The 24,473-nt window shown below is 36.9% G+C and overlaps 1 protein-coding gene across 1 annotated transcript; it reads right to left on the reverse strand.

The window, feature by feature from the left end:
• Positions 1 to 10,714: 10,714 nt before the first annotated feature.
• Positions 10,715 to 11,756, reverse strand: LOC126079466 (olfactory receptor 52N4). The gene has a single exon (XM_049890486.1). The coding sequence runs from the start codon at positions 11,754 to 11,756 to the stop codon at positions 10,791 to 10,793; it is 966 nt and encodes a 321-aa protein (XP_049746443.1). The 3' UTR covers positions 10,715 to 10,790.
• Between the last annotated feature and the right edge of the window lie 12,717 nt (positions 11,757 to 24,473).

The following is a 24,473-nucleotide window of genomic DNA, read 5'->3' on the forward strand; positions in this document are numbered from 1 at the left end:
GAATGAAGTCACATTCATCATCAAAAAGAACATGTCAAGATCTATCTTGAAATACAACACTGTCAGAGATAAACCAATATGGATATACCTATAAGGAAGACCAGTTAATAAGATTATTTGTAAAATTTACACACCAATGACTAATACTGAAGATGAAAAAATTGAAGATTTTTACCAATTTCAATAGCCTGAAACTGATCAAACATGTAATCAAGATACACTGATGATTCCTGATGATTGGAACGTGAGCCTTGGAAACAAAGAAGAAGCATCAGTAGATGGAAAATATGGCCTTGGTGATAGAAACAACTCTAGAAATCACATGATATAATTTTTTAAGACCAAATGCTTATTTCTTGAAAATAGCTCTTTTCAACAACATAAATGGTGACTATACACATGGAACTCACAGGATGGAACACACAGGAATCAATCGACTATATCTGTGCAAAAAAATGATGGAGGAGCTCAATATCATTATTCAGAACAAGGCCAGGGCCAACTGTGGAACAGGCCATTAATTGCTAATATGCAAGTTCAAGTTGAAGCTGAAGAAAATTAAAACAACTCCAAAAGAGCCAAAGTAGTACCTTGAGTGTATTCCACCTGAATTTAGAAACCATCTCAAGAATAGATTTGACCCATTGAACACTAATTACCAAAGACAAAGATGAGACTGAACACAAATGATGTAGGATGACATCAAGAATATCATACATGAAGAAAGGAAAAGGTTATTAAAAAGACAGGAAAAAAAAATAGGTTTCAGTAGAGACTCTGAAACTTGCTTTTAAGCATTTAGTAGCTAAAGTGAAAGGAAGAAACGATAAAGTAAAAGAATTGAACAGAAGATTTCAAAGAGCAGCTCAAGAAGACAAAGTATAGTATTATAATGAATTGTGTAAAAGCCTAGAGTTAGAAAATCAAAATGGAAGAACAAGCTCAGCATTTCTCAAGCTGAAATAACTGAAGAAAAAAAGTTCAAGCCTCATGTTTCAATGCTGAAGAATTTTATGGACAAAAATATTGAAAGACTCAAGGAGCATCAGAAAAAAAAAAAAAAAGATGTAAGGATTACACAGAATTACTATACCAAGAAGAATTGGTTGACGTTCAATCATTTCAGGAGGTAACATATGACCAGGAACCAATGCTGAACGAAGAAGTCCAAGCTGCACTGAAAGCATGGACAGAAAACAAAATTCCAGGAATCGGTGGAATACCAACTTAGACGTTTCAACGAACAGATGCAATGCTGCAAGTACTCATGCCTCTATGCCAAGGCATTTGGAAGGCAGCTACCTGGCCAACCTAGTAGAAGAGATCCATATTTGCGCCTATTCCAAAGAAAGGTGATCCAATGGAATGCAGAAATTATTGAACAGTATCACTAATATTTAGTTTTTTTATCACTAATATTACATGCAAGAAAAATTTTGCTGAAGATAATTAAAAAGCAGTTGCAGCAGTACATCAACAGGGAGCTGCTAGAAATTCAAGCCAGATTCAGAAGTGGGCCTGAAACAAGGGACATTATTGCTGATGTCAGATGAATCCTGGATGAAAGCAGAGAATACCAGAAAAGGTGTTTACCTGTGTTTAACTGAGTATGCAAACGCACTCTACTGTATGTATCATAACAAATGACATTGCAAAGAATGGGAATTTTAGAACACTTAATTGTACTCATGAGGAACCTGTACATAGACCAAGATGCAGTCATAAAAACATAACAACAGGTTACTGTGTGGTTTAAAGTCAGGAAAGGTGTGGGTCAGGGTTATATCTTTTACCATACATATTCAATCTGTATGCTTAGCAAGTAATTCGAGAAGCCAGACGACAGAAGAACATGGCATCAAAATTGGAGGAAGACTTATTAACAACCTGTGATATGCAGATACCATACATAACCTTGTTGTTGAAAGTGAAGAGGACTTAAAACATTTACTGATGAAGATCAAAGGCTATACCTTCAGTGTGGATTATACTTGAACATAAAGAAAACAAAAAACCCTCATAGCTGAACCAATAAACAACATTCTAATAAATGGAAAAAGGTTGAAGTTGTGAAGGATTTCATTTTACTTGAATCCACAAGACCCATTGAAGCAGCAGTCAGGAAGTCAAAGGATGTATTGCATTGGGCAAATCTGCCACAAAAGACCTCTTTAAAGTGTTAAAAAGCAAGGAAGTCACTATGAGGACTAAGGTGCATGTGACCCAAGCCATGATACTTTCATTTGCCTTATATGCATGCGAAAGCTGAGCAATGAATAAGGAAGACCAAAAAAGAATTGATGCCTTTCAATTATGGTGCTGGCAAAGAATATTGAATATACCACGGACTGCCACAAGGACAAACAAATCTGTCTTGGAAGAAGTACAGCTCCTTGAAGTACATTCAACAAGAAGAATTCTCCTTAGAAGCAAGAAAAGCAATAACGATAACTTTTTATAGCTATAGATTTAATTACTAAAACTAGCTTTATTGTTTTACAATAATTTTAGATTCCAACTCAATACATTTGTAATATTCTCAGTTAGAGATGCAAGGTTATATCAAAATAATATTATACGAACCACAAATTAAATTAGTTTTTTTTTTCTAGAACAACTTTGAAATGATTTCAATGAATCATAATTTAATTTCACTTGTAAGGAAAATTGGTTGATACTATGCTGTGGGTATGGACAGAGATAATGGAATAGTTACATCAATACATAAATATCACCGTTCATAAAATATAACTTTTATATCATCTGTTGTCTATCCTCAGCTTCTAAGCACAGAGACAATAAATTTCTTTCCTCACTGGACATTCTCAATCCTTAAGGTCCACATTTTTCTCGCCATATGAGAGTGGATCACTCCAGGTAGGTGTTGCTGTCTAAAATGGATAAAACATACTGATAATTAAGTCTTTCTAGAAATTAACCAAGGAAAAATATTTCTCATTTTGAGGAACAAATGGAAGCCAAGTAAGCAGCAAAAGTAATCTGACCATTGGTCTCACGATCGAGAACTATTCTCTAGCCATCTTTCCATTTTCTCATAGGTTTGACTCATACCTGACTTGCGCCACTGCAGAACTAATGATTCCTATCTGGTTAGGAAAATAACATAAATTTTCATAATCATCATGATAAGTTATGCTGATTATAATATGAGAATTGGAGAAATAAACATTTACCAAGAAAACCCAACCCTACACAATACTTCTGTCTTTCAAACTGAGTGGATAAACCAAATCTGTATTATTAAGAATATTTTGAGCACTTCATGTACATTCAAAGCCTCTATTCACTTTATCTTACAACCTACAAAAAAAAAAAAAATCCTTTCCCTAGCCCTCCTTTGTATGTTCTTTAATACCTGAGTTTCTGGACAGAAAAACAGCTACCTGGGTACAATAGGCTCCAATGTCCAGGGCTTTGTTCAAAAAACATCACAATCATAGGATAAATGTACATGCACAATGGTCAACCTCTAAATTCCTTGATCGCTGTACTATTGACCTGGGCCTTTAAAGGAAAACGTTTGTTATATATTCCCATGGGACATTTCAGAGCATCAGGGACACCGCTGCTGATGGGGGAACCAAGTTAACCTCTATGGAAAAGAGAGAGCTTTCCATTTTTAATGCTGAGATGATGTTATAGAAATAACTAAATGAATACTCTCATACTTGTGTAGAGCTCTCTGTGTGCATGTGAGTGTGTGTGAGCATGTTTATATTGGGGAGGATGAGAGTGGATGTATAAATAAGAGCTATTTTTAATTAATACTGGTGATTTTAATATTTATTGCAGAGCTTCTTTCTTTCTAAGGCCCTGTGGGAAACAAGTTGAAAACACTTAATTAGAGAATGTTCCAGTCTTCCTACACCCATTCATTTCTTCTTTTATTCATGTATTTTTACATGTCTCTACTTAAATAACATCACTGAGTACTTACTACTCCCCAAGCCAGGCTAGGAGCAACATAAAAAGTGTTAGAGAACATGGTCCCTGGTTTTCAAGAAGTGTATTTCAAGTGAGGTAGATGATGACTGTTATGTTATTTGATTCACTTTTACAGCTTTTATTTCTCTGTTGAGAATCCCTGTTTAATAAATCACTGTCATCATGTTTAAATTTATTATCTAAACATTTGTTTCCCTTAATAACTGTGACACGTTTGTAACAGCTGCTTTGCATCCTTTTGCCGCTAAATTTATCATTTAGTCTGTTTCAGAGTCACTTTCTACTGACTGATTTTTTTTTCCCCAAGTATATGATGTCTTATAAGCTTACAGGCGCATCTTCTAAATTTTGTTGAAAAATGTATTGTAGGAATTTTTCATGAGGAGTTTTGTTCATTTACTTTTCAGTAATTTAGCTGGACTTAAATCTGTCCTCCCTGTGGTGTACAGTCAATGATGTTTATATTCAGCATTTTTATTTGTATGATTTTTTAGCCTTCCTTGTGTCTATATAGATTAGTGGTCTACCAATGACTTGGGCAGAGATTGTGCTTAAACATCTCAAATCCATAAGACTTCCATCTTCTACCGATGAATCTATATGTGGGTTGGGGAACTCATTCCAAGTTCAGCCAGTTCCTCAATCTGCTTGGGCTTTTACTTTCCTCTGGGTCTCCTTGGAGATCTTCTACACACACACATAATCTTCCAGTCAGCCTGGTGTTTGTGGAGATCTTATCTGGTCCTTTTATGCCTCTCTTATTTACAAGATTGCCTCATTAAATTTCTGACTAACCTCCCACTTGCCCTAACAAGGACAAAAACCTTGGGCCAGCAGTGCTGTGGATTTTCCCCTCTAATTTCTGATTAAGTTTCATACCAACTCTGCTGCAGGTTTTTAGTAACTGCACCAAATCAAATCAGTTCTCTCTGGCAGCAAGGGCATTGGTATTTCAGGTCATTCCCACCCTGGTAGAACTACCATGCCAATTGAGCTGGCAAGGGTGGGAGTTGGGTGTAACCTACATAGTCTGTGCAAGAATAGGACATACTCCTGCTGTTCTTTTGAGGAAGTCTAGCAACTTTTCATGAAGAAACGCTAGTTAATTATTGTTTGCTTTGATAACATTCCAGAGTCTTGAAAAGGTTGGCTTTTTTTTTTTTTAATTATATACATGATTTTTGAGGAAGGAATTTGCCAATCTCTTCCCTCTTCCATTTTACTTGGATCGATAATCAATGCCCAAACGACGTATTGCATAAGGCAAATCTTCTGCAAAAGATCTTTTTAAAAATCTTAAAAAACAAAGACGTTACTTTGATCACTAAAGTGGACCTGACCCAAGCCATGGTATTTTCAATTGCCTCATATGCACGAGAAAGCTGAGCAATGAATAAGGAAGACAGAAAAAGAAATGACAAATACGAATAATGATTTTGACAAAGAATTTTGAATATACCATGGACTGCTAGATGAGCAGATCTGTCTTAGACGAAGTACACCCAGAATTCTCCTTAGGAGTGAGGATGGTGAAACTTTGTCTTGCTTACCCTGAATATTTTATCAGCGGAAACCAGTCACTGGAGAGGGACATCATGCTTGGCAGAATAGAGGGTTAGTGAAAAAGAAGACTCTCAATGAAATGGATTGACACTGTGGCTGCAACAATGGGCTCAAACATATTGTGAGGAGGGTGGTGCGGGACAGGACAGAGTTTTGTTCTATTACATATGGGGGTGCTATGAGTTGGAGCCAACTTGATGACATCTAACAAGAACAATCCCTCTGCCATAGCTGGAAGCTCCCTCCCCACGAGCTCACAATATTATTTGTGAAGAGAGGCATTAAACAAACCAATCTAATATTTCATTTGCAGTATGCAAAAATTTTTAAAGTAATGACCTATGTTCTATAAGAGATAATAACGGAATGATGAAATTTACATTGCAACACAGGTTTAGGACGCTTTCTCTGAGGAAATGACATCTGACCTAAGTTATGACAGAAGATCAGTAGACATTAACTAAACAATACGTAGAGGGTAGAGTCGTCCAAGAGGAAAGGTGAAGGAAGACAGTGTAGCATAGGTAAAGAACAAGAGGTCAAAGTAATTGAAAACAAAAAATGTGTAGCTGATTGATATTTAAAAGGTAGGAAAATGTTATGAGGTGAGGTAATTGAACACTGAAAAAACCAAAAAACCAAACCCGGTGCCGTCGAGTCGATTCCGACTCATAGCAACCCTACAGGACAGAGTGGAACTGCCCCATAGAGTTTCCAAGGAGCACCTGGCGGATTTGAACTGCCGACCCTTTGGTTAGCAGCCGTAGCACTTAACCACTACACCACCAGGGTTTCCTGAACATTGAAAGCTAAACTTAAATCAGAAGACCAGACCTAAGTCCCAGAACTGCTATTTATTTTAAGCTGTTTTTATTAGAAAAATCATTTTTGTTTCCATACCAACGTTTATTCACATATAAATTTCATACATTTATAGACATCTTAAGTGGGTTTCCCAAGTCTTGGGTTAAGGTCCAGGTATCCGAGTTCATAATTCAGATGTTTTCAGTGTCCTTAAAATCTCATGGGAGAAGACAGATGAAAGATGGATAGAAAATTGTGATACAGCATAAGAGGTACTAAGACGGAAGACACATAGAATGCAGCAGGAAAATACCTGTTAGGAACTCATCACTAAGCAGGCGAGGTGGCAGCCTGGGATAGAGATAATCATATACATAATTCTTTTATTTTTGTTTTTTCTGCTAACATTTTAGAATTGTTAGTGAATATGAAATATACCTAAAAGTCCTTTTTAACCAATAAGGTGCTCTAAGGGTAATACATATACATAGTTCACCCTATTCTCAGTCTTTTAAAAAACAAACAAACAAAAAACAGCTAATTCTTTAAGGGCTTGAATCTATTCTTGACCTTGTGTGATAAACTAAGGAATAAGCAGCAATGGTCTACCAGATGTTTCCTTTTCCCATTTTCTTAGCTAAACATTACTGATGAGTTTGAACCACAGGCCTTTCAGTTAGGAGCTGGGCGCTTAACCACTGTATCACCAGGGCTCCTTGTTATAATAATAGCTACTATTATTAAGTACCTATCATGTTAAAAAAAAAAAAAAAGTTACTTAGATTTACTTACAAAAAGACCCTACAAGAAATGTATATTATTTCATTTCTATGATAGGGAAGCTGATGGCTAGCAATACAAACATACAGCTATTAAATAAGTGAGCTGTATTTCAACCCAATCTCTCTGGTTTATACCCATGAGTCACTGACTCTATCTTATGCTAAAGCCATGTTAAAAAAACAGAGGAACTAACTGATGCCAATATGAGGCGTATTATTTATTACACAATTCAGGCAAAGTTTTATTCCAGTGTTAGAAGTAGAAAGTTTGATTCCACCATTACTATAAGGCTTGTAGATTATAAATAACCCTAATCGTATATCCAGATACATAATTTTTCACTCAAAGCTGTGTATCTCCAAACTACATGTTTTGAAACAAGTGATTTAAATTACTTAAAATCAGTAAATATGAGATCTAAATTCAACATAAAATTATCTTAAAGTGTTGAGTGAAAAAGGAAGCAACAGACTGAGTTCTTTCACACAATAAAATGTATGTAGATCGAAATACATAAAAACACTAAATAATAACATATGCTCTTGAAGACATTTATATATCGAAAAACACTGGAGGAGCAGGGATTGAAAACAAGTGAAGTTGGAGGATGAAGGGCAAAAAAATGAGAACATGCACTGTCAGAAGAAGATAGTGTGTCACGGAAATGAGTATGTAGAAAGCAGCTCTCTGAATCTAAACTTCCTTTTGTGAACCCTTAGTGAACAGGAAATACTTGATACCATGATACAGAATTACAATGCCCAGGAAAAGAATAACAAAGAAAAAAAAGTCTAAGCCCAACAGCATGACATATATGTAAAACTCTGACAAAAAAAAAAAAGGAAATGAGCCTCTGAAGAAGTGTTCAGCAAGACAAGAAAATTATAAAAATGTGGAGTGTTTCTAAAGTAAAAAATCAGAGTGTTTCAAGATTTGAGGAATATAGAATGAAATGCAAAGAAGGCAGTATTGGACGAGCACAGAAAGAGGCCTATTTGATTTTTTTAATGCAGAGGCAATGGTGAAATTGACCAAAGCAATTTTAGGTGATTGATAGGATAGGGGAAACCCTGGTGCCATAGTGGTTAAGTGCTACAGCTGCTAACCAAAAGGTTGACAGTTCAAATCCACCAGGAGCTCCTTGGAGACTCTATGGGGCAGTTCTACTCTGTCCTATAGGGTTGCTGTGAGTTGTAATTGACCGAATGGCAACAGGTTTTTGGTGGGATAGGAGAAAGAGAGACTAGAGGAAGAACAGAGGTACAGAATATTAACAATTTGTCCTACAAGTCTGGGGTCAAAGTGAACAGAGAAATAGGGTGATACATAAAGGGTAATTATATTTTAGGTCATGGAGTAATTCTTCTAGAACTTTAAAATGGGAGATATTAAAGAATGACTCATGAAAAAATTCAGTTCACTGAGAATAATATAACTAAATTGAGGAGAAGTACCGTGTATTCTCGGCAGCTGGGTAGGGAAAGAAAAGAACAAAATTGAGTTTACTCTACATTTCTATATAACTGGCTTGGTTTATGAGATATTAATAACGATGTTTCATTCTGTTGTGCATAGGGTCGCTATGAGTCAGAACCGACTCAACGACACCTAACAACAACAACAATTATTTTATTCAGTCTCTCATTTGCTTTTTAATTTAGAAAAACCTTAAATAGTAGTGAGAAAAAGATTTAATTTTCTTTTTTATTTTCACAATCCGAAATGAGATAAAACTAGTACTATTTGCTCTCATCTTATGCTATTTGGATATGTATGTATATAAATATATAGAGTGAGAATAGAGAGTTTCAAGATATGAGGAATATTGAATGAAATGCAAAGGAGGCAGCATTAGAAGAGTGGAAAAAGAGGCCTGTTTGATTTTTTTAATGCAGAGGCAATGGTGGAATTGATAAAAGCAATTTTAGGTGATTGGTGGAATAGGGGAAACCCTGGTGGCTTAGTGCTACAGCTGCTAAACATTTCTTACATGTAGTTAAGAGGTCTATCTCTCTTCTCCATGTCATTGTTAAGTGCCGGTCAAGTTGTTTATGACTCATAGTGACCCTATGTAGAACAGAACGAAACACTGCCCGATCCTGCACCATCATCATGATGTTGCTTATTGATCCGTATTGGGAGCTTTTCACAGCCCTCTTGAAGGAAATTGCGTATTCAATTAGTCTATAATGAAAAAAAAATTATGTGTATTGTGCAGCTAGGGGAGACCTGTTCAACCACATAACATGATTCTAGTAAGATATTCAGAGATTTAGACAGCATTATACAGATGACTCATGGGATGCTTTCTAGTTTCTCCTTCAGAAGTCATTGAGAAAATAGAGGTATTTTGGTAACAATGAGAAAAACATAGCACATATTTTCTAGAGGAAAGTAAAAATTTGTGATCAGTCTGAAAATTGCAGCTGTTGTTGTTAGGTGCCATCAAGTCCTTTCCGACTCATAGAGACCCTCTGTCCTTCTTCGGGGACTGGTCCCCCTGATAAAATGTCCAAAGTACATGAGAGGAAGTCTCACCATCCTCGCTTCTAAGGAGCATGTGGGCTGTTCTTCTTCCAAGACAGTTTTGTTCATTCTTCTGACAGTCCAGGGTATATTCAATATTCTTCGCCAACACTGTAACTCAAAGGCATCAATTATTCTTTGGTCTTCTTTATTCATTGTCCAGCTTTCATATGTGTATGAGGTGATTAAAAATACCATGGTTTGGGTCAGACATACCACAGCCCTCAAACGACTTCTTTGCTTTTTAACACTTTAAAGAGGTCTTTTGCAGCAGATTTGCCAATGCAATATGTCATTTGCTTTTTTGATGGCTGATTCCATGAGTGTTGATTGTAGATCCAAATAAAATGAAATCGTTGATAACTTCAATATTTTCTCCATTATTCATGATGTTGCTTATTGGTCCGATTGTGAGGTTTTTCTTTTTTTTTTTAATGTTCAGGTGTAATCTATACTGAAGCCTATAGTCTTTGATCTTCACCAGTAAGTGCTTCAAGTCCTCTTTGCTTTCAGCAAGCAAGACAGTGTCATTGTCATATCACAGGTTGTTAATTAGCCTTCCTCCAATCCTGATGCTGTGTTCTTCTTCATATATTCCAACTTGTCGTCCGATTATTTGCTCAGTACAGATTGGATAAGTATGGTGAAAAAATACAACTCTGATGCATATCTTTTCTGATTTTAAACCAAGCAGTATCCCCTTGTTCTGTTCAAACAACTGCTTCTTGGTCTATGTACAGGTTCTGCATGTGCACAGTTAAGTGTTCTGGAATTCCCATTCGTTGCTATCTGGAAATTGCAAACATTAATTGAAAATGGGACCTAGAACAGAATAATCAGGCCCCAGATCATCTCCTTCAACTTTATTTACTTTTTCCCAGAAAATTGATTCTGGATTTGTTTTTCAAGGAAACTTTGGATAATGATGAGACCAGACCTTCACAGCGCCAAAGAGGTGAAAACTCACAGTATATTAGACATTTCGGTGATGCTAGGATTCTCAATAAACTTATTTGAATGTACCATTTAACACACTCTCTTGTCATGGCCAAGAGTATTCTCAGAAATGTTTTTCTGCTCCTGTCTAAAGAGACAGCAATAACCCTTCTCTCTTCCTTTAATTCTTCTTATTTCTGGCAAGTATCCACTCATATGCTCTGGGGTTTTGTGTCCTTAGAACTTGAAAGAATCCTTAGGACACAGTCTCGTATCTGCTTGGTTTTCACCCCATAGACAATAGGGTTCATAGTAGGAGGCAGGAGCAGATAAATATTGGCCACAATGATGTGGCAAGATGGAGGGATTATGTGGCCCCCAAAACGATGGGAAAAGAAAGAGAAGAAAGCTGGACTGTAGGAGAAAATAATGGCACAGATGTGGGCGGTGCAGGTGCTAAAGGCCTTCTGCCGAGCATCTGCCGATGAGAGCTTGACCACTGCCCGAAGGATCATGGTATAGGAGATTGTGATGCACAAGATATCAAAACCCCCAATCAGGAGGGCCACCATCAGGCCATAGATGGCATTGACCTTGACATTTCCACAGGATAATTTGGCCACAGACATATGGTCACAGTAGGTATGGGGAATGATGTTGCCTTTGCAATAGGGTAGGCGCTTGCTGAGAAAAATGAAGGGAATGATAAGTATCACAGCTCTCAGAAAAGTGGTCAACCCAACCTTTGCAATGACAGGATTGGTGAGGATTGTTGAGTAGCGCAGAGGGTAGCAGATAGCCACATAGCGGTCCAGGGCCATAAGCATGAGCACCCCAGATTCCATCCCTGTGAAGGTGTGGGTGAAGAACATCTGGGCCAGGCATTCATCAAAGCCAATTTCCTTGAGATGAAACCAAAAAATGCTGAGGGCTTTAGGGATTGTACTGGAGCAAATGACAAGGTCAGTTAAAGAAAGCATTGCCAAGAAGTAATACATAGGCCTGTGCAGGGAGTCTTCACAGCAAATGAGATAGAGGAGTCCACAATTGCCTACCATAGCTACAACATACATAGAGCAGAATGGGAAGGAAATCCAGATGTGCATGTCTTCTAGTCCTGGGACTCCATTCAGAATGAATAAGGCTGGGGTCAAGTCTGTTTGGTTCAACATTAGCATGACCAGTCTCGTATGATCATTAAATAGCTTAAAATTTGTGTGTTTTCATAGAGTAAGAAAAAGGGAAGATAAAACATAGGTAAGATTATTGTCTTCACGTTCCCCCAACCTCCACATTTAATTCTGTAATACATTTTATGATCAAACAAGGAAATATTTGAGTGCCGGGGAATAGCTTTTTTGCTTATGTGGTGTTATTCTTTGACTACTTCATCAATAAAACACATTTTTATTGATCACCTACTATGCCCCACATCTCATCACAGACTCAACAGAAATGATGATGTTTTTATTCTTATTCAGAATTAATAGCTGATATTTATTTTTACTTACTACATCTAGGATATATTATAAGCATTTAGGAAATATTTATTTTTTATTGAATCTGGGAATCTCAAAATTCAGTGCAAAGATCTTGATTCTGTTTAGTTACAAATTATATAACTTCCTTAAAACTCAGATTACCCATTGTTTTTTAAGTATGGCTAAAAATATGACTGAGAGAAACGCAGAGTCCAGAAACCAACTATGAAACACAGTCAGCCACCTAATTTATGAGAAAGGAAACACTGCAGATTATAGAAAAAGGAAAAAAAAATGTATTTTCAATAAAACATGAGAGGCAAAACACACATCCTGTGATAGCTGGAGTACACAAAGATTTGAAAACAGTACACAAAAAGTACTAACCATAAAAAAAAGACAAATAGAATTATATTAAAATTTTTAATGAAAATGCACCTTTAAAAGTATGAAAAGTTAATCCACAGTGAAGCCACTTTCTATGGAGTTGATTCTAAATCATGGTGGCTGTGTGTACGTCAGGGTAGAATTATACTCCTTAGGGTTTTCATTGGCTGATTTTCAGATATAGTTTGCCAGGCCTTTCTTCTGGGGCACCTCTGGAGGTACCTAACCTCCAACCTTTAGGTTAGTAGCCAGGTGTGTTAACTTTTTGCACCACACACAGACTCTAAGCCACAGAGTAGAAGATATTCACAGTGCATATATTTAACCAAAAAAAATGAACCCAGTGTCTATACATTACTCATAAAACATAAATATGAATAGAGTGTAGGAGCAAAAGACTTAAATGCACACTTCACAAAAGAGGAATGAAATGCTAATAAACATGTAAATAGGCACTGACTTTGTAGTTACCAGGGAAATAAATGCAAACTGATTTTCTCGTGACGTAGCACTACATGTCAAACAGGATAGCTAAAATGAAAAAGACCAAAGACATAGGTAAAATGAAACAACTGGAATTTTTGTACACTGCTGGTAGGGAGTGTAAACTGAGTCAACTATTTTTGGCATATCTTGTAACAATGATCATATCCACAACTAGCAATTTTCATCCCTAATAAAAATAAGTACATACATTCACCAGACCACATGGACTAGAATACTTATGGCAGCATTTAGACCATTTTTGATAGTCTAAAACTGGAAGATACCTAAATGCCCATGAGTATTAGAATGGATGAATACATTCTGATAACACTCCACAATGGAATTTTATATGACAAGAATAAACAACCTACCACTACTTGCAACTATAAGGATGAATCTCAGAAACAGAGTGTTATATTTAAAAAGCTTGACACAAAAGAGTATGTAATGTGTGATTTCATTTCTATAAAACACAAAAATGGATCAAACTCATCTGTGCTATTAGAAACAGAGCAGTGGTTTCTAGAGGTGGGAGGGAGTGACGATTGGAAGGAAGCTGAGGTACAGGGGTCTTGTGGAGTGCTGGTTAAATTCTCTTTCTTGATCTAGTTGTGGAGTGTATGGGTTTCAGGTTGTAAGAATTCATCAAGATGTAGTTTACTTAATTGTGCACATTTTGTATGTGTATTATAATTTATATTTTAAGAAAACAAAATAATTGTATTTCTGAGAGGATTGAATGAGGTAGCATGGGAAACACCCTACCACATTTTAAGTGCTCAATATTTCTATTTTTGTTTTCTTCTCAGGCTGACAGTCACTTTGGCAATGCTTACAAAAATTAATGCAGTAGAAAGCAAGTAAGTGCCACCAAATGAATGCTCTCCTTTGTCCCATCAGAAGAAACTATTCATCCTGGCATCCAAAGCAAAATGGATACTTTAAGACCATTTTCTGATAGGGAATATAGTTCCATGGAAATTGTATAAGAAAAAGCGACAAAAAAGAGGACAAATCAGATTTATCAAAAGGCACTTTGTTTTGGAAATACTAAAGCAACCCAGGTTGACCATGTTGATAACCATGACCTTCAAGGACCTCTCCCCGTGTCATTACCAAATCGGAGAGTTATGCAGGGCAGTACAAAAACACCTGTGTACCTAAGCTAGTAAGTCAGGAAAAGCTTTCATGAGGGAAGGACAAAATGCCCTTAAACCTGAAGCATGATCAGGACTCTGACAGCTCAAAATGGGAGGAAAAACATGCTCTCCTGTTGCTTGTTGCTGCTTGTTATTTCATAGTCACGTCTCAGTGATATTCTTGGCTTTGCAATAAGGTTCTGTATTTTTCTATTGGTCTCTATTCTTCCCCTAACCCCTGTCAAATGTAGTTATTTTTTACAGCAAAACCTTTTTTAGGAAGACTAAGTGGTCTGTCATTTGGATGTGATAGTGACCCTTCCTCTAAATCCTCTTAAAATATTGTAACTACAAAGAGCTGGGTTTATAGATAGAAATCGATTTGCTGAAAGAATTATTCTCTTTCATTATATTTACCTCATGGTACTATAAAAGTGAGTTCATATTTGCAAATCCTCAAAACTCAATGAATCATTGATACTAGGGAGAGTTTGTTATTTATACTTACATCCCAGTGTCTCTAGCAAGGCTCCTGGTACTTATCAGACTCGAATATTTTTTGAATGAATGAGTCACACTTCATACTTGACTTTTAGAATTATTAAATTATAGTTTAAGTGTTATTACTTGGAAAGCATTGAAGAAACCACTAGAAGAAAAAATGCAGAATATCTTCCTCAAGATTGCTAGGAAAAATAAACAAAATGTCCCCATCATAAAATAGAGAAAGAAAGATAATAAAAATACAGTAGGAAAAAGTTAAGATGACAGAGGCAGAACAAATATATTGGGTTTGGCAATAAAGATGAATTATTTAAACTATCCATTAACTTAGGCATAATCCTAATTAATTTTTAAAAACCACTTATGCAGTACAAAACAGTACCTTAGAATAAAAACGACACACAAAGGTTAAAAAGAGTGTAGGTACATAAAAATAATTCGGTAAACATAAAGAATGCCAAGAATCGGGAAGTATGTATCAACGTGACACAAAGAAATTCAAAGCAAAATCATTGAGGTCAAAATCACTTTTCGAGAAATGTAGGACTCGATGGTGTGCGATTAGAGTTCATGGTACCAAATTGTCTAATTACAAATTTGATACAGTTTCTTCACAACGCGAATCATGAAAAGCACTGAAATTTACTCCCTCACTTTCTTACTACAGAGTGGAGGTTTTAAAACGAGGACTTCAAACGTTTCAGTCACCTGGCAACTGAGAACTGACTTCAGCTTCCTGTTAAAGGGCCGTGGTTTGTGTATAACCTAACATTTTTGCTTTGGAATTTCAAGAGTGTATTAATTTTCATTTTGGATAGAAGCGTAAGATGTAGTATTTGCAGTGTAAGAAATGTTTTTTTTTTTTCTTGAAGACCGAAATTACCATCAAGGTTCTGTCTTTCAAGCTTGCTGAATTCATAATTTAGGTGTGCAATGAACATTATATTTTTGGGTTGCTTTTACAAATATCATTAACCGAAACATTAATTTAGAAGTGTATGTATTTATATAAATATAGAAAAATTAATTATAGTTACAATAAGATACATTTCTTTCAATAATCTGTGACAATTTAGTATAAATGAGTCAAATGGAATCCCTATTCATTTCGCCATCTATCTTCTTTGAATACATTGAACAGTTTCTCATAATTGTGTGATGTTCGGCTACCTGTTTTGGTCTGTACGTTACATCATATATCACAGTACAGAACGAAGTTTTACAGGTTCTCCTGGAGTTGAAGGATTTCATGACAAGAATGAGCAATGTCAGTCAGTGTCTTAATTATTTCTCCACAGAGGGAAGTACCTGTGGTGGAGACAAAGATGTTCTCTTTTGTATCCAATTGTATCTCCTAGTGGTGCAATAGTTAAACACACAGCTGTTAACCTAAACCCCAGTGGTTCAAACCCAACAAAAGCTACTTGGGAGAAAGACATCACAATCTGCTTCTGTAAAGATTTACAACCTTGGAACCCTGTGGCGCAGTTCTACTCTGTCCTACAAGGTCCTATGAGTTGGAATCAATTCCAGGGCAATTTTTTTTTATATATCTTCATTTTTTTTTATGTCTACTACATTTTAGCCGTGCATCTGTGTATCAGAATCAGGTAGACAAATTAACCACTTAATCACTGTGCCAGTGTAGGGTTTCCAGCCAGTGGCTAGTGGCTTTGAAAGGCAGACTGTTTGGATAGCAGCCTGAGCTCTTAATCACTGCAACCCCAGGACCCCAAGGGAAGCATAAAAAAAAGGAAGAAATATTTTTCTGGGAATCAATGTGCAGTATTTTGAAGAATATATTTTAAAATACTAGATAAACATCCTATTTATATATTCATATTTCCTTTTTATACTTATAGCTTTAATCAATAAAATGTACTTTATTGTTATGCAATTTAACTCCCATCTTTAATACATTTGAAAAGACCACAAAGATTTAAGTTAGAAATCGAAACATTAATGACAAACTTAACCAGTTTTATTTATCCAAGTACATTTAAATTGATTTCAATACATTATGATTAATTTCTCCTGAAAGGGAATTTGACTTATGTTATGCTGGGGTGTGAGTGGGGTTACTAGAATAGTACTATTGAAACACCACTTATTAAGTATATTTATTAAATATACCTTTGATATCATCTGTTGTTTAACCTCATTCTTTAGCCCTCTAGCCAATAAATTCTTTTTTTCCTTAGACTGTCAACCCTTTAGATTCATGTCCTTCTTCCCATATGAGAACAGTTTGCTCATTGTAGGTGTTGCTACCCAAGATGGACAAAATGCAGTGATAATTAAGATTTGCTAGGAATTAACCAAAAAAAAATAGACTACCTTTTTGAGAGCTAAAGGGGAGATTATGGCATCATGAAGAGTAACCTGACCATTGATCTCATGATCACAAATTATTCTCTAGCTAGCCACCCATTTCCCTTTGTGATGAGGGCAATTCACATCTGACTTCCACGACAACTGAACTAAGCATTCCTATTTGGTTAGAGAAATACCAGATTTCCCCAATCAGCATGATAAATTGCACTGAATTATGATCTAAAAGCTAGGAAATAAACATTTTCCAAAGAAACCAATCTTACACAACACTTCTGTCTTCAAACTGGGTAAATGAAATCAAACCTGTATTTCTAAGAGTATCACCAGAAATTCATATACATTCTAAGCCTCTCTCCACTTCATCTCACTGCCCATAAATAAATAAATTTAGTCACTTGGCTCTTTAGTACGTCCTTTAATACCTTAGTTTCTGGGTCGCAAAACAGTGAGAGGAATGCAATATGGTCCAGTGCCCAGGCCCTTGGTTGAAAGAAATCACAATCTTACAATCAATGTACAATGCTCAACTTCTGAATTCCTTGATCTCTGTACTATTGACCCGAACCTTTAAGGAAAAATGTTTGTTATATATCCCAAGGGGACATTTCAGGGCATCAGAGACACAGCTGCTGGTGTGTATATCATGCTAACCTCTATGGAAGAAAGAAAAGAGTGAGAACTTTCCATTCATAATGCTCAGATGATGATAGAGAAATAAGTGAATAATTTCATACGTGTGTAGCTACATGTGGGTGTCTGTATGTTGGCATATATATTAGGAGGATGAGAATAAACACAAGCTATTTTTAAGGAAAACAAGTGACTTTAATATTTATTGCACATTTTTTTTCCTTTCCCACTTTCCTGTGGAAAAGAGGTTGAAAGCTTTTAAGTAGAAAATGTTTCCTCCATTCACATATTGTTTATTTTTTAAGTTTTAAAAATTTATTTATTGTTTCATACTGCAGGATATCAGGGTCTCTCAGCATGCTGTCACACTTAGTTTTTCCTATTTCTTAATTGCCTTCAGTTTCTTAATACCCTCTGCATAATGTGGCTATGACATAGTAGCAACCACCCAACTCCGATGTCCTTCTAGTCCTTGTTTCCCCATATCTTTTGTAGGCCTGAAATCATTGCACTAGCTAGAGTATTTTTCTCCACAGGGACATTGTCCCACATCACCACTGCTGAAATCTTTAGCAATTGAGCCAAAACCCAGATAAGATCTAAGTGTACCCCACATCCCACTCAGGATTAGATTCTTCTTGTGAGCTGCGATATGAGTGATCAGTCTTAAACCTTCTCTTACCACGTGTTTTCTAGACCACTCCACGCCCATTACCACCTGTGCTGGTTCTAGTCCTCCAAGAAGCAGACACCAAGATGGACATTCAATAGATTTTTTGGGAGACACCCGTGAAGTATAAAGAGTAAGGAAGCAGAAGAGGTGGGAAGAGCTGTTAGGCCATGATGCAGTTCTGACACCTGTGAAATGATAGAGGGAAGGAAGAATTGCTTAGGGAACACATCAGCCCTCAGTAGAGCTCTGAGATAGTCTCAGCCAGGCCACTGGAGAGTTCCCAAGCAAAGGTTGTCCGCTACAGGAGTCTCATTTCTTTTAAGAATAGCCTAATTCTGGCTTCCTTGCTGTGCTCAGTCATTGCCAGGGATCAATCAAGGGAAGTATGACATTGGTGTGAATATCATAGCACACCCAAAAGTGCAGCAACCAGAGTGTCTCAGTCAACTGTGATAGTCACATCAGGTTCTCATGAAGGGACCTGTGAGAGGCACATGGCCACCATACTACTTATGAAGAAACATCAGGCAAGCCCAGACTGTGAAACATTTAGAAAAATTAACTGACATGCAATCTTAAAAAAAAAAAGATAGTCAATGAAAAATGAGGAACTATCACATATTAAAGTGCAATAAAGAGACACAACATTTAATCATAGATTGGATCTCAAACCTGTAAATAATTGCTATTAAGGTAATTGTGACTCTATATATAGAAAGAAATTTTGAGTACAGATTACGAATTAGACTACAGTAGAACAACATATTTCCCTGCTATTGGTGACTGTGTTGTGGTTATATAAATCGGTGACTTTATTCTTAGAAAAAACACATGCAAATCTGAGTCTGAAGATAATTTCATGAAGTTGTGAATAATGGAGTTGTGAGAGAGGTTAAGGAAATACAATGGATGTTGAAAATATAACGGATATTGAGGAAAATATTGTGGTTGAGAATAATAACAAAAAGACTTTCTCAATAAACCCTGTGGCCTGATGGGAAAAGGCAGGGAAAAAAATGTTACTGGAAAGATGTAAGATCTAGAGCTGTAGAGGCAACACTGCCTGGCAAGTGCTATTAAAGACACACCAGTCAGAACTCTGTTTGTACACAATGTCAAAGAAGTCTGGGAGTGGAGAGTAAATAACTCAAACCCTTTCTCTTCTTTCACTCTATCTGCCTATCAGTGTCTCCCAGGGACAGATTAACCAGTAAGCACAATATGCACCTCCTTATAGTAAGCAAGGTATGTTCAGGCTTACTTACACTTACTTACTCGTCTGAAGTGCACAATATCACTTCAGATTGGTAAGTAAGCATAATTAAGTTCATACCTTGCTTATTGACTCAATCCAAGTGAATTTCACTAGACAAAGGAGTCTGGGTCGCATAGCACATGTAATTCTGTCCTCCAGGCTACAGATCAAAGCAGAAAGGACAGAGGAAGGATCTGGAGAGGCACATGAATGCAGATCCTTGTAACTATCCATATCTTTTGGGTTCTGCTTGTCCAAGCCCAGGCATCTCTCCTTGTTCAGCCTAGATCCCCACTGTAGTTTGCTTTGGCACTGCTCATTTGAAATGGTTTCTGTTCCTGCATCTACATTCCATGATACTGGAATGATACTGGTTCAGGTAGACTTTCTTCTTTGTTTGCAAGTGTACCCATCAGCCAGCAAGCATGACCTGTAATTCACGTCCCAGTCATGCCTTTCTTTGGTTGTGTAGGTGAGTGTGTATGCATTCATATGTATTTTGTTTTTACCCTTACTTTTTAGAGCATTGATATCAATCATTAATGCTGGTTGTTTACCCCATTTTGTTGGTTGATAGAAGGTTCTCCCATGTCCTCAAACATATTTAGGTCTTGTCAATACTTTGGAGCTACCAAGATTTTTTTTTTTTTTCCCTCAAATGCATTCATAATCATTTATTTTAAAAATGTGAAAAGTAATCTCAAGATATTTACTTTTGGTTTGGTCTTTGGTTTTCCCTACTCTCTGTTGCTTTCTTTCCTTTACTTCATTATATACACTCTCTTCAGCACTACTACTTCTGGGGAATTCACCTTTAACATCTCTAATCTTGCCTGGTTATACTTGTCTTTCATTTTCCCAAGGATCTTTCTTTTTGCCAGCAGTCTGATTATTCTAAAACTGTCACTACCTTGCTTAAAGTGCATCCTTGTCTTCACACTTTCCCTCAAATAAAGTTCAAACTCCCTTATACCATCTAAGGCACTCTCGGGTGTACAAACCCATTAAGTATCATCTCTTACTGTAAACCTCCTTGCATTCTACACTTCAGATACACATAATTCTTGCTGTTTGGAAAAGATATTGCTTTTTTTAAGCATTTCTTTGTCAGTATTTTTGTCATGGTTAAAGCTATTGAGATTCATGAGCAATAATAAATATAAAAAGACTGGGAAGTATGTACAAAAGGTTTGAAATGATAAAATAGGATGATTACCAATTTTAATTTTATTTGTTATGGGCTTATTGTTGGCATAATTACTTTTAACTATATAAAAAGCCTCAAGAAAAAGCACAGTTCTCCTGTAATAATATAACCTTCCAATGTGACTAACAACTAGGTACATTTCATTTCAGATATTTTTTACAGCATCTAAGTTTGAATAAACATATACCTCCTGATGATGGGATAAATTGTGCTTCTGTAGTGATGGATATAATTTGAGGGAAAGTAAGACCATCTAAGCATGTTCAGAGCAAAATTTATTGAATGACCGGCCCAGTCTTTGTGATGAAACTAGTGTTAATTTGGGCATTTAGATGAGGGTTCTGAAGGAGTTCAGCCCAACAGTTCCATCTTGAGAGCTTAGAAATGTGTAACCCGTTAACAGAAGCTGGCTGTCACATCTTTCTCCCGCAGAGGAGTGTTTGGTGGGTTCAAACTGAAGACCTTTGGTTACTAGCTGAGAGCTTAACCACAGCACCACCAGGGCTCCTTAAAATGTACAACAGCTAACCTTAAGGAAAAACCAAAACCAAACCCGTTGCTATCGAGTCGATCCTGACTCATAGCGAATCTATAAGACAGAGTAGAACTGCCTCATAGGGTTTCCAAGGAGAGCCTGGTGGATTTGAACTGCCAGCCTTTTGGTTAGCAGCCATAGTACTTAACCACTACATCACCAGGGTTTACAATTAATTTGTTGAGAATAACAGCTAACCTTATTCTCAGCAAATTAATTGTGGAGTTGAGGAACTGGGTTATTGTTGTTGTTAGGTGCATTCAAGTTGGTTTCAACTGTAACGACCCTACATACAACAGAAGGAAACACTGCCCCATCCTGTGCCATCTGCACAATCCTTGTTATGCTTAAGCCCATTGTTGCAGCCACTGTGTTAATCCGTCTCATTGAGGTTCTCCCTGTTTTTCACTGACCCTTCTTCATGATGTCCTTCTTCAGGGACTGATTTCTTCTGACAACACGTCCAAAGTATGTGCGACATAGTCTCACCATCCTTGCTTCTAAGCAGCATTCTGGTTGCCTTCTTCCAAGTTAGGTTTATTCTTTCTTTGGCAGTCCGTGGTATATTCAGTTTTCTTCTCCAACACCACAACTCAAAGGTATCAATTCTTCTTTGATCTTCCTTATTGGTTGTCCAGCTTTTACACACATAGGAGGTGACTGAAAACACCATGGCTTGGGTCAAGCTTTTCAACAGTTAAAAGAGGAGCAGTTTTGCCCAGTGAAATGCATGTTTTGACTTCTTCACTGCTGCTTCCATGGGTGTTGATAGTGAATCCAAGTGAAATGAAATCCTTGACAACTTCAGTCTTTTCCCCGTTTATCATGATGTTGCTTATTGGTCCAGTTGTGACGATTTTTGTTTTCTTTATGTTGAGGTATAATCCATACTGAAGGCTGTGGTCTTTGACCTTAATCAGTAAGTGCTCCAAGTCCTCTTCACTTTCGACAAGCAAGGTTGTGTTATCTAAATAACGTAGGCTATGATACCCCATTCTTCATATAGCCCAGCTTCTCAGATCATTTCCTCAGCACACAGATTGAATTGGTATGGTGAAAGGACACTACTCTGACGCACACCTTTCCTGACTTTAAACCACGCAGTATCCCCTTGTTCTATTGGAACAACTGCCTCTTGATCTATGTACAGGCTCCTCATGAGCACAGTTAAGTGCTCTGAAATTCTCATTCCTTGTAAAATTATCCATAATTTGTTATGATCCTCATAGTCTAATTCCTTTGCAAAGTCAATAAAACACAGGTTAACATCTTATATTCTCCGCTTTCAGCCAGGATCCATCTGACATCAGTAACGATATCTTTGGTTCCACGTCCACTTGTGAATCAGGCTTGAATTTCTAATAGTCACTGTCAATATTCTGCTACAGCTCCTTTTGAATGATCTTCAGCACAATTTTACTTGCATGTAGTATTAATGGTATTGTTCAATAATTCCCAGATTTGGTGGGATCACCTTTCTTGCAAATAGGCATAAATATGGACTTCTTCCAGTCAGTTGGCCAGGTAGCTGTCTTCCAAATTTCTTGGCATAGACAAGTGAGCACTTGTAGCACTGCACCTGTTTGTTGAAACATCTCAGTTGGTATTCCGTCAGTTCCTGGGGCCTTGTTTTTTGCCGATGTCTTCAGTGCAGCTTGGACTTCTTTCAATACCATTGGTTCCTGCTCATACCGTATCTCCTTAGATGGTTGAACACTCATCAATTCTTTTTTTGTGCAGTGACTCTGTGTATTCCTTCCTTCTTCTTTTGATGCGTTCTGAGTCGTTTAATATTTTCCCCCATAGAATTCTTCAATATGGCAAATTGAGGCTTGAATTTTTTCTTCAGTTCTTTCAGCTTGAGAAATGCAGAGTGTGCTCTTCCCTTTTGGTTTTCCATCTCCAGGTCTTTCAACATGTCATTTTAGCACTTTACTTTGTCCTCTTGAGCCACGTTTTGAAATCTTCTATTCAACTCTTTTACTTCATCATTTCTTCATTTCACCTTAGCTACTCAACATCAAGAGAAAGTTTCATAGTCTCTTCTGACATGCATTTTGATCTTTTCATTCTTGCCTGTCTTTTTAGTGACCTCTTGCTTTCTTCATGTATGATGTCCTTGATGTCGTTCCACAACTCCTCTGGTCTTTGGTCATTAGTGTTCAACACATCAAATCTATTCTTGAGATGGTCTCTAAATTCAGGTAGCATGTACTCAAGGTCATACTTTGGCTTTTGTGGACTTGTTCTAATTTTTTTCAGTTTCAAATTGAACTTGCATGTGAGCAATTGATGGCCTGTTCTGCAATCAGTCCCTGGCCTTGTTCTGACTGATGATATTGAGATTTTCCATTGTCTCCATCCACAGATGTAGCTAATTTGTTTTCTACGTTTTCCATCTGGTGAGGTCCATGTGTATAGTCACCATTTATGTTGGTAAAAAAAGGTATTTGCAATGAAGAAGTCATTGGTCTTGTAAAATTCAATCATGCGATCTCCAGCACTGTTTCTGTCACCAAGACCATATTTTTCAACTACCAATCCTTCTTCTTTGTTTCCAACTTTCCCATTCCAATCACCGGTAATTTTCAATACATCTTGAGTGCATGTTCGATCAATTTCAGACTGCAGAAACTGGTAAAAATCTCCGATTTCTTCTTCTTTGGCTTTGGCACTTGATCCATAAATTTGAATAATAGTCATATTAACCAGTTTTCCTAGTAAGCATATGGATATTATCCTACCATTGACAGCGTTACACTTCAGGATAGATCATGAAATGTTCTTTTTGACAATGAATGCAGCACCATTCCTCTTTAAGTTGCCATTTCCAGCACAGTAGGCCATATGATTGCCTGAGTCAAAATGGCCAATACCAGTTCATTTCAGCTCACTAATGCTTAGGATATCAATGTTTATGTGTTGAATTTTATTTTTGAGGACTTCCAATTTTTTTAGATTCATACTTCATACATTCCATGTTCTGATTATTAATGTATGTTTGCAGGTGTTTCTTCTAATCTTGAGTTGTGCCACATCAACAAATGAAGGTCCTGAAAGCTTGACTCCATCCACGTCATTAAAGTTGACTTGACTTTGAGGAGGCCGCTCTTCCTCTGTCGTCTTTTTAGTGTTTTCTAACCTGAGGGGCTCACCTTCTGGCACTATATGTTCCAATGCTATTCATAAGGTTTTCACTGGCTAAAACTTTTCAGAAGTAGACTGCTAGGTCCTTCTTCTTAGTCTGTCTTTGTCTGGAAGCTC

This window comes from Elephas maximus, chromosome 7, assembly GCF_024166365.1.
Source record: "Elephas maximus indicus isolate mEleMax1 chromosome 7, mEleMax1 primary haplotype, whole genome shotgun sequence".
NCBI classification, from domain to species: domain Eukaryota; kingdom Metazoa; phylum Chordata; class Mammalia; order Proboscidea; family Elephantidae; genus Elephas; species Elephas maximus.

Excerpts from the sequence above, each read along its gene's own strand:
- LOC126079466 (XM_049890486.1), bottom strand. The coding sequence starts at position 11,756 with ATGCTAATGTTGAACCAAACAGACTTGACCCCAGCCTTATTCATTCTG.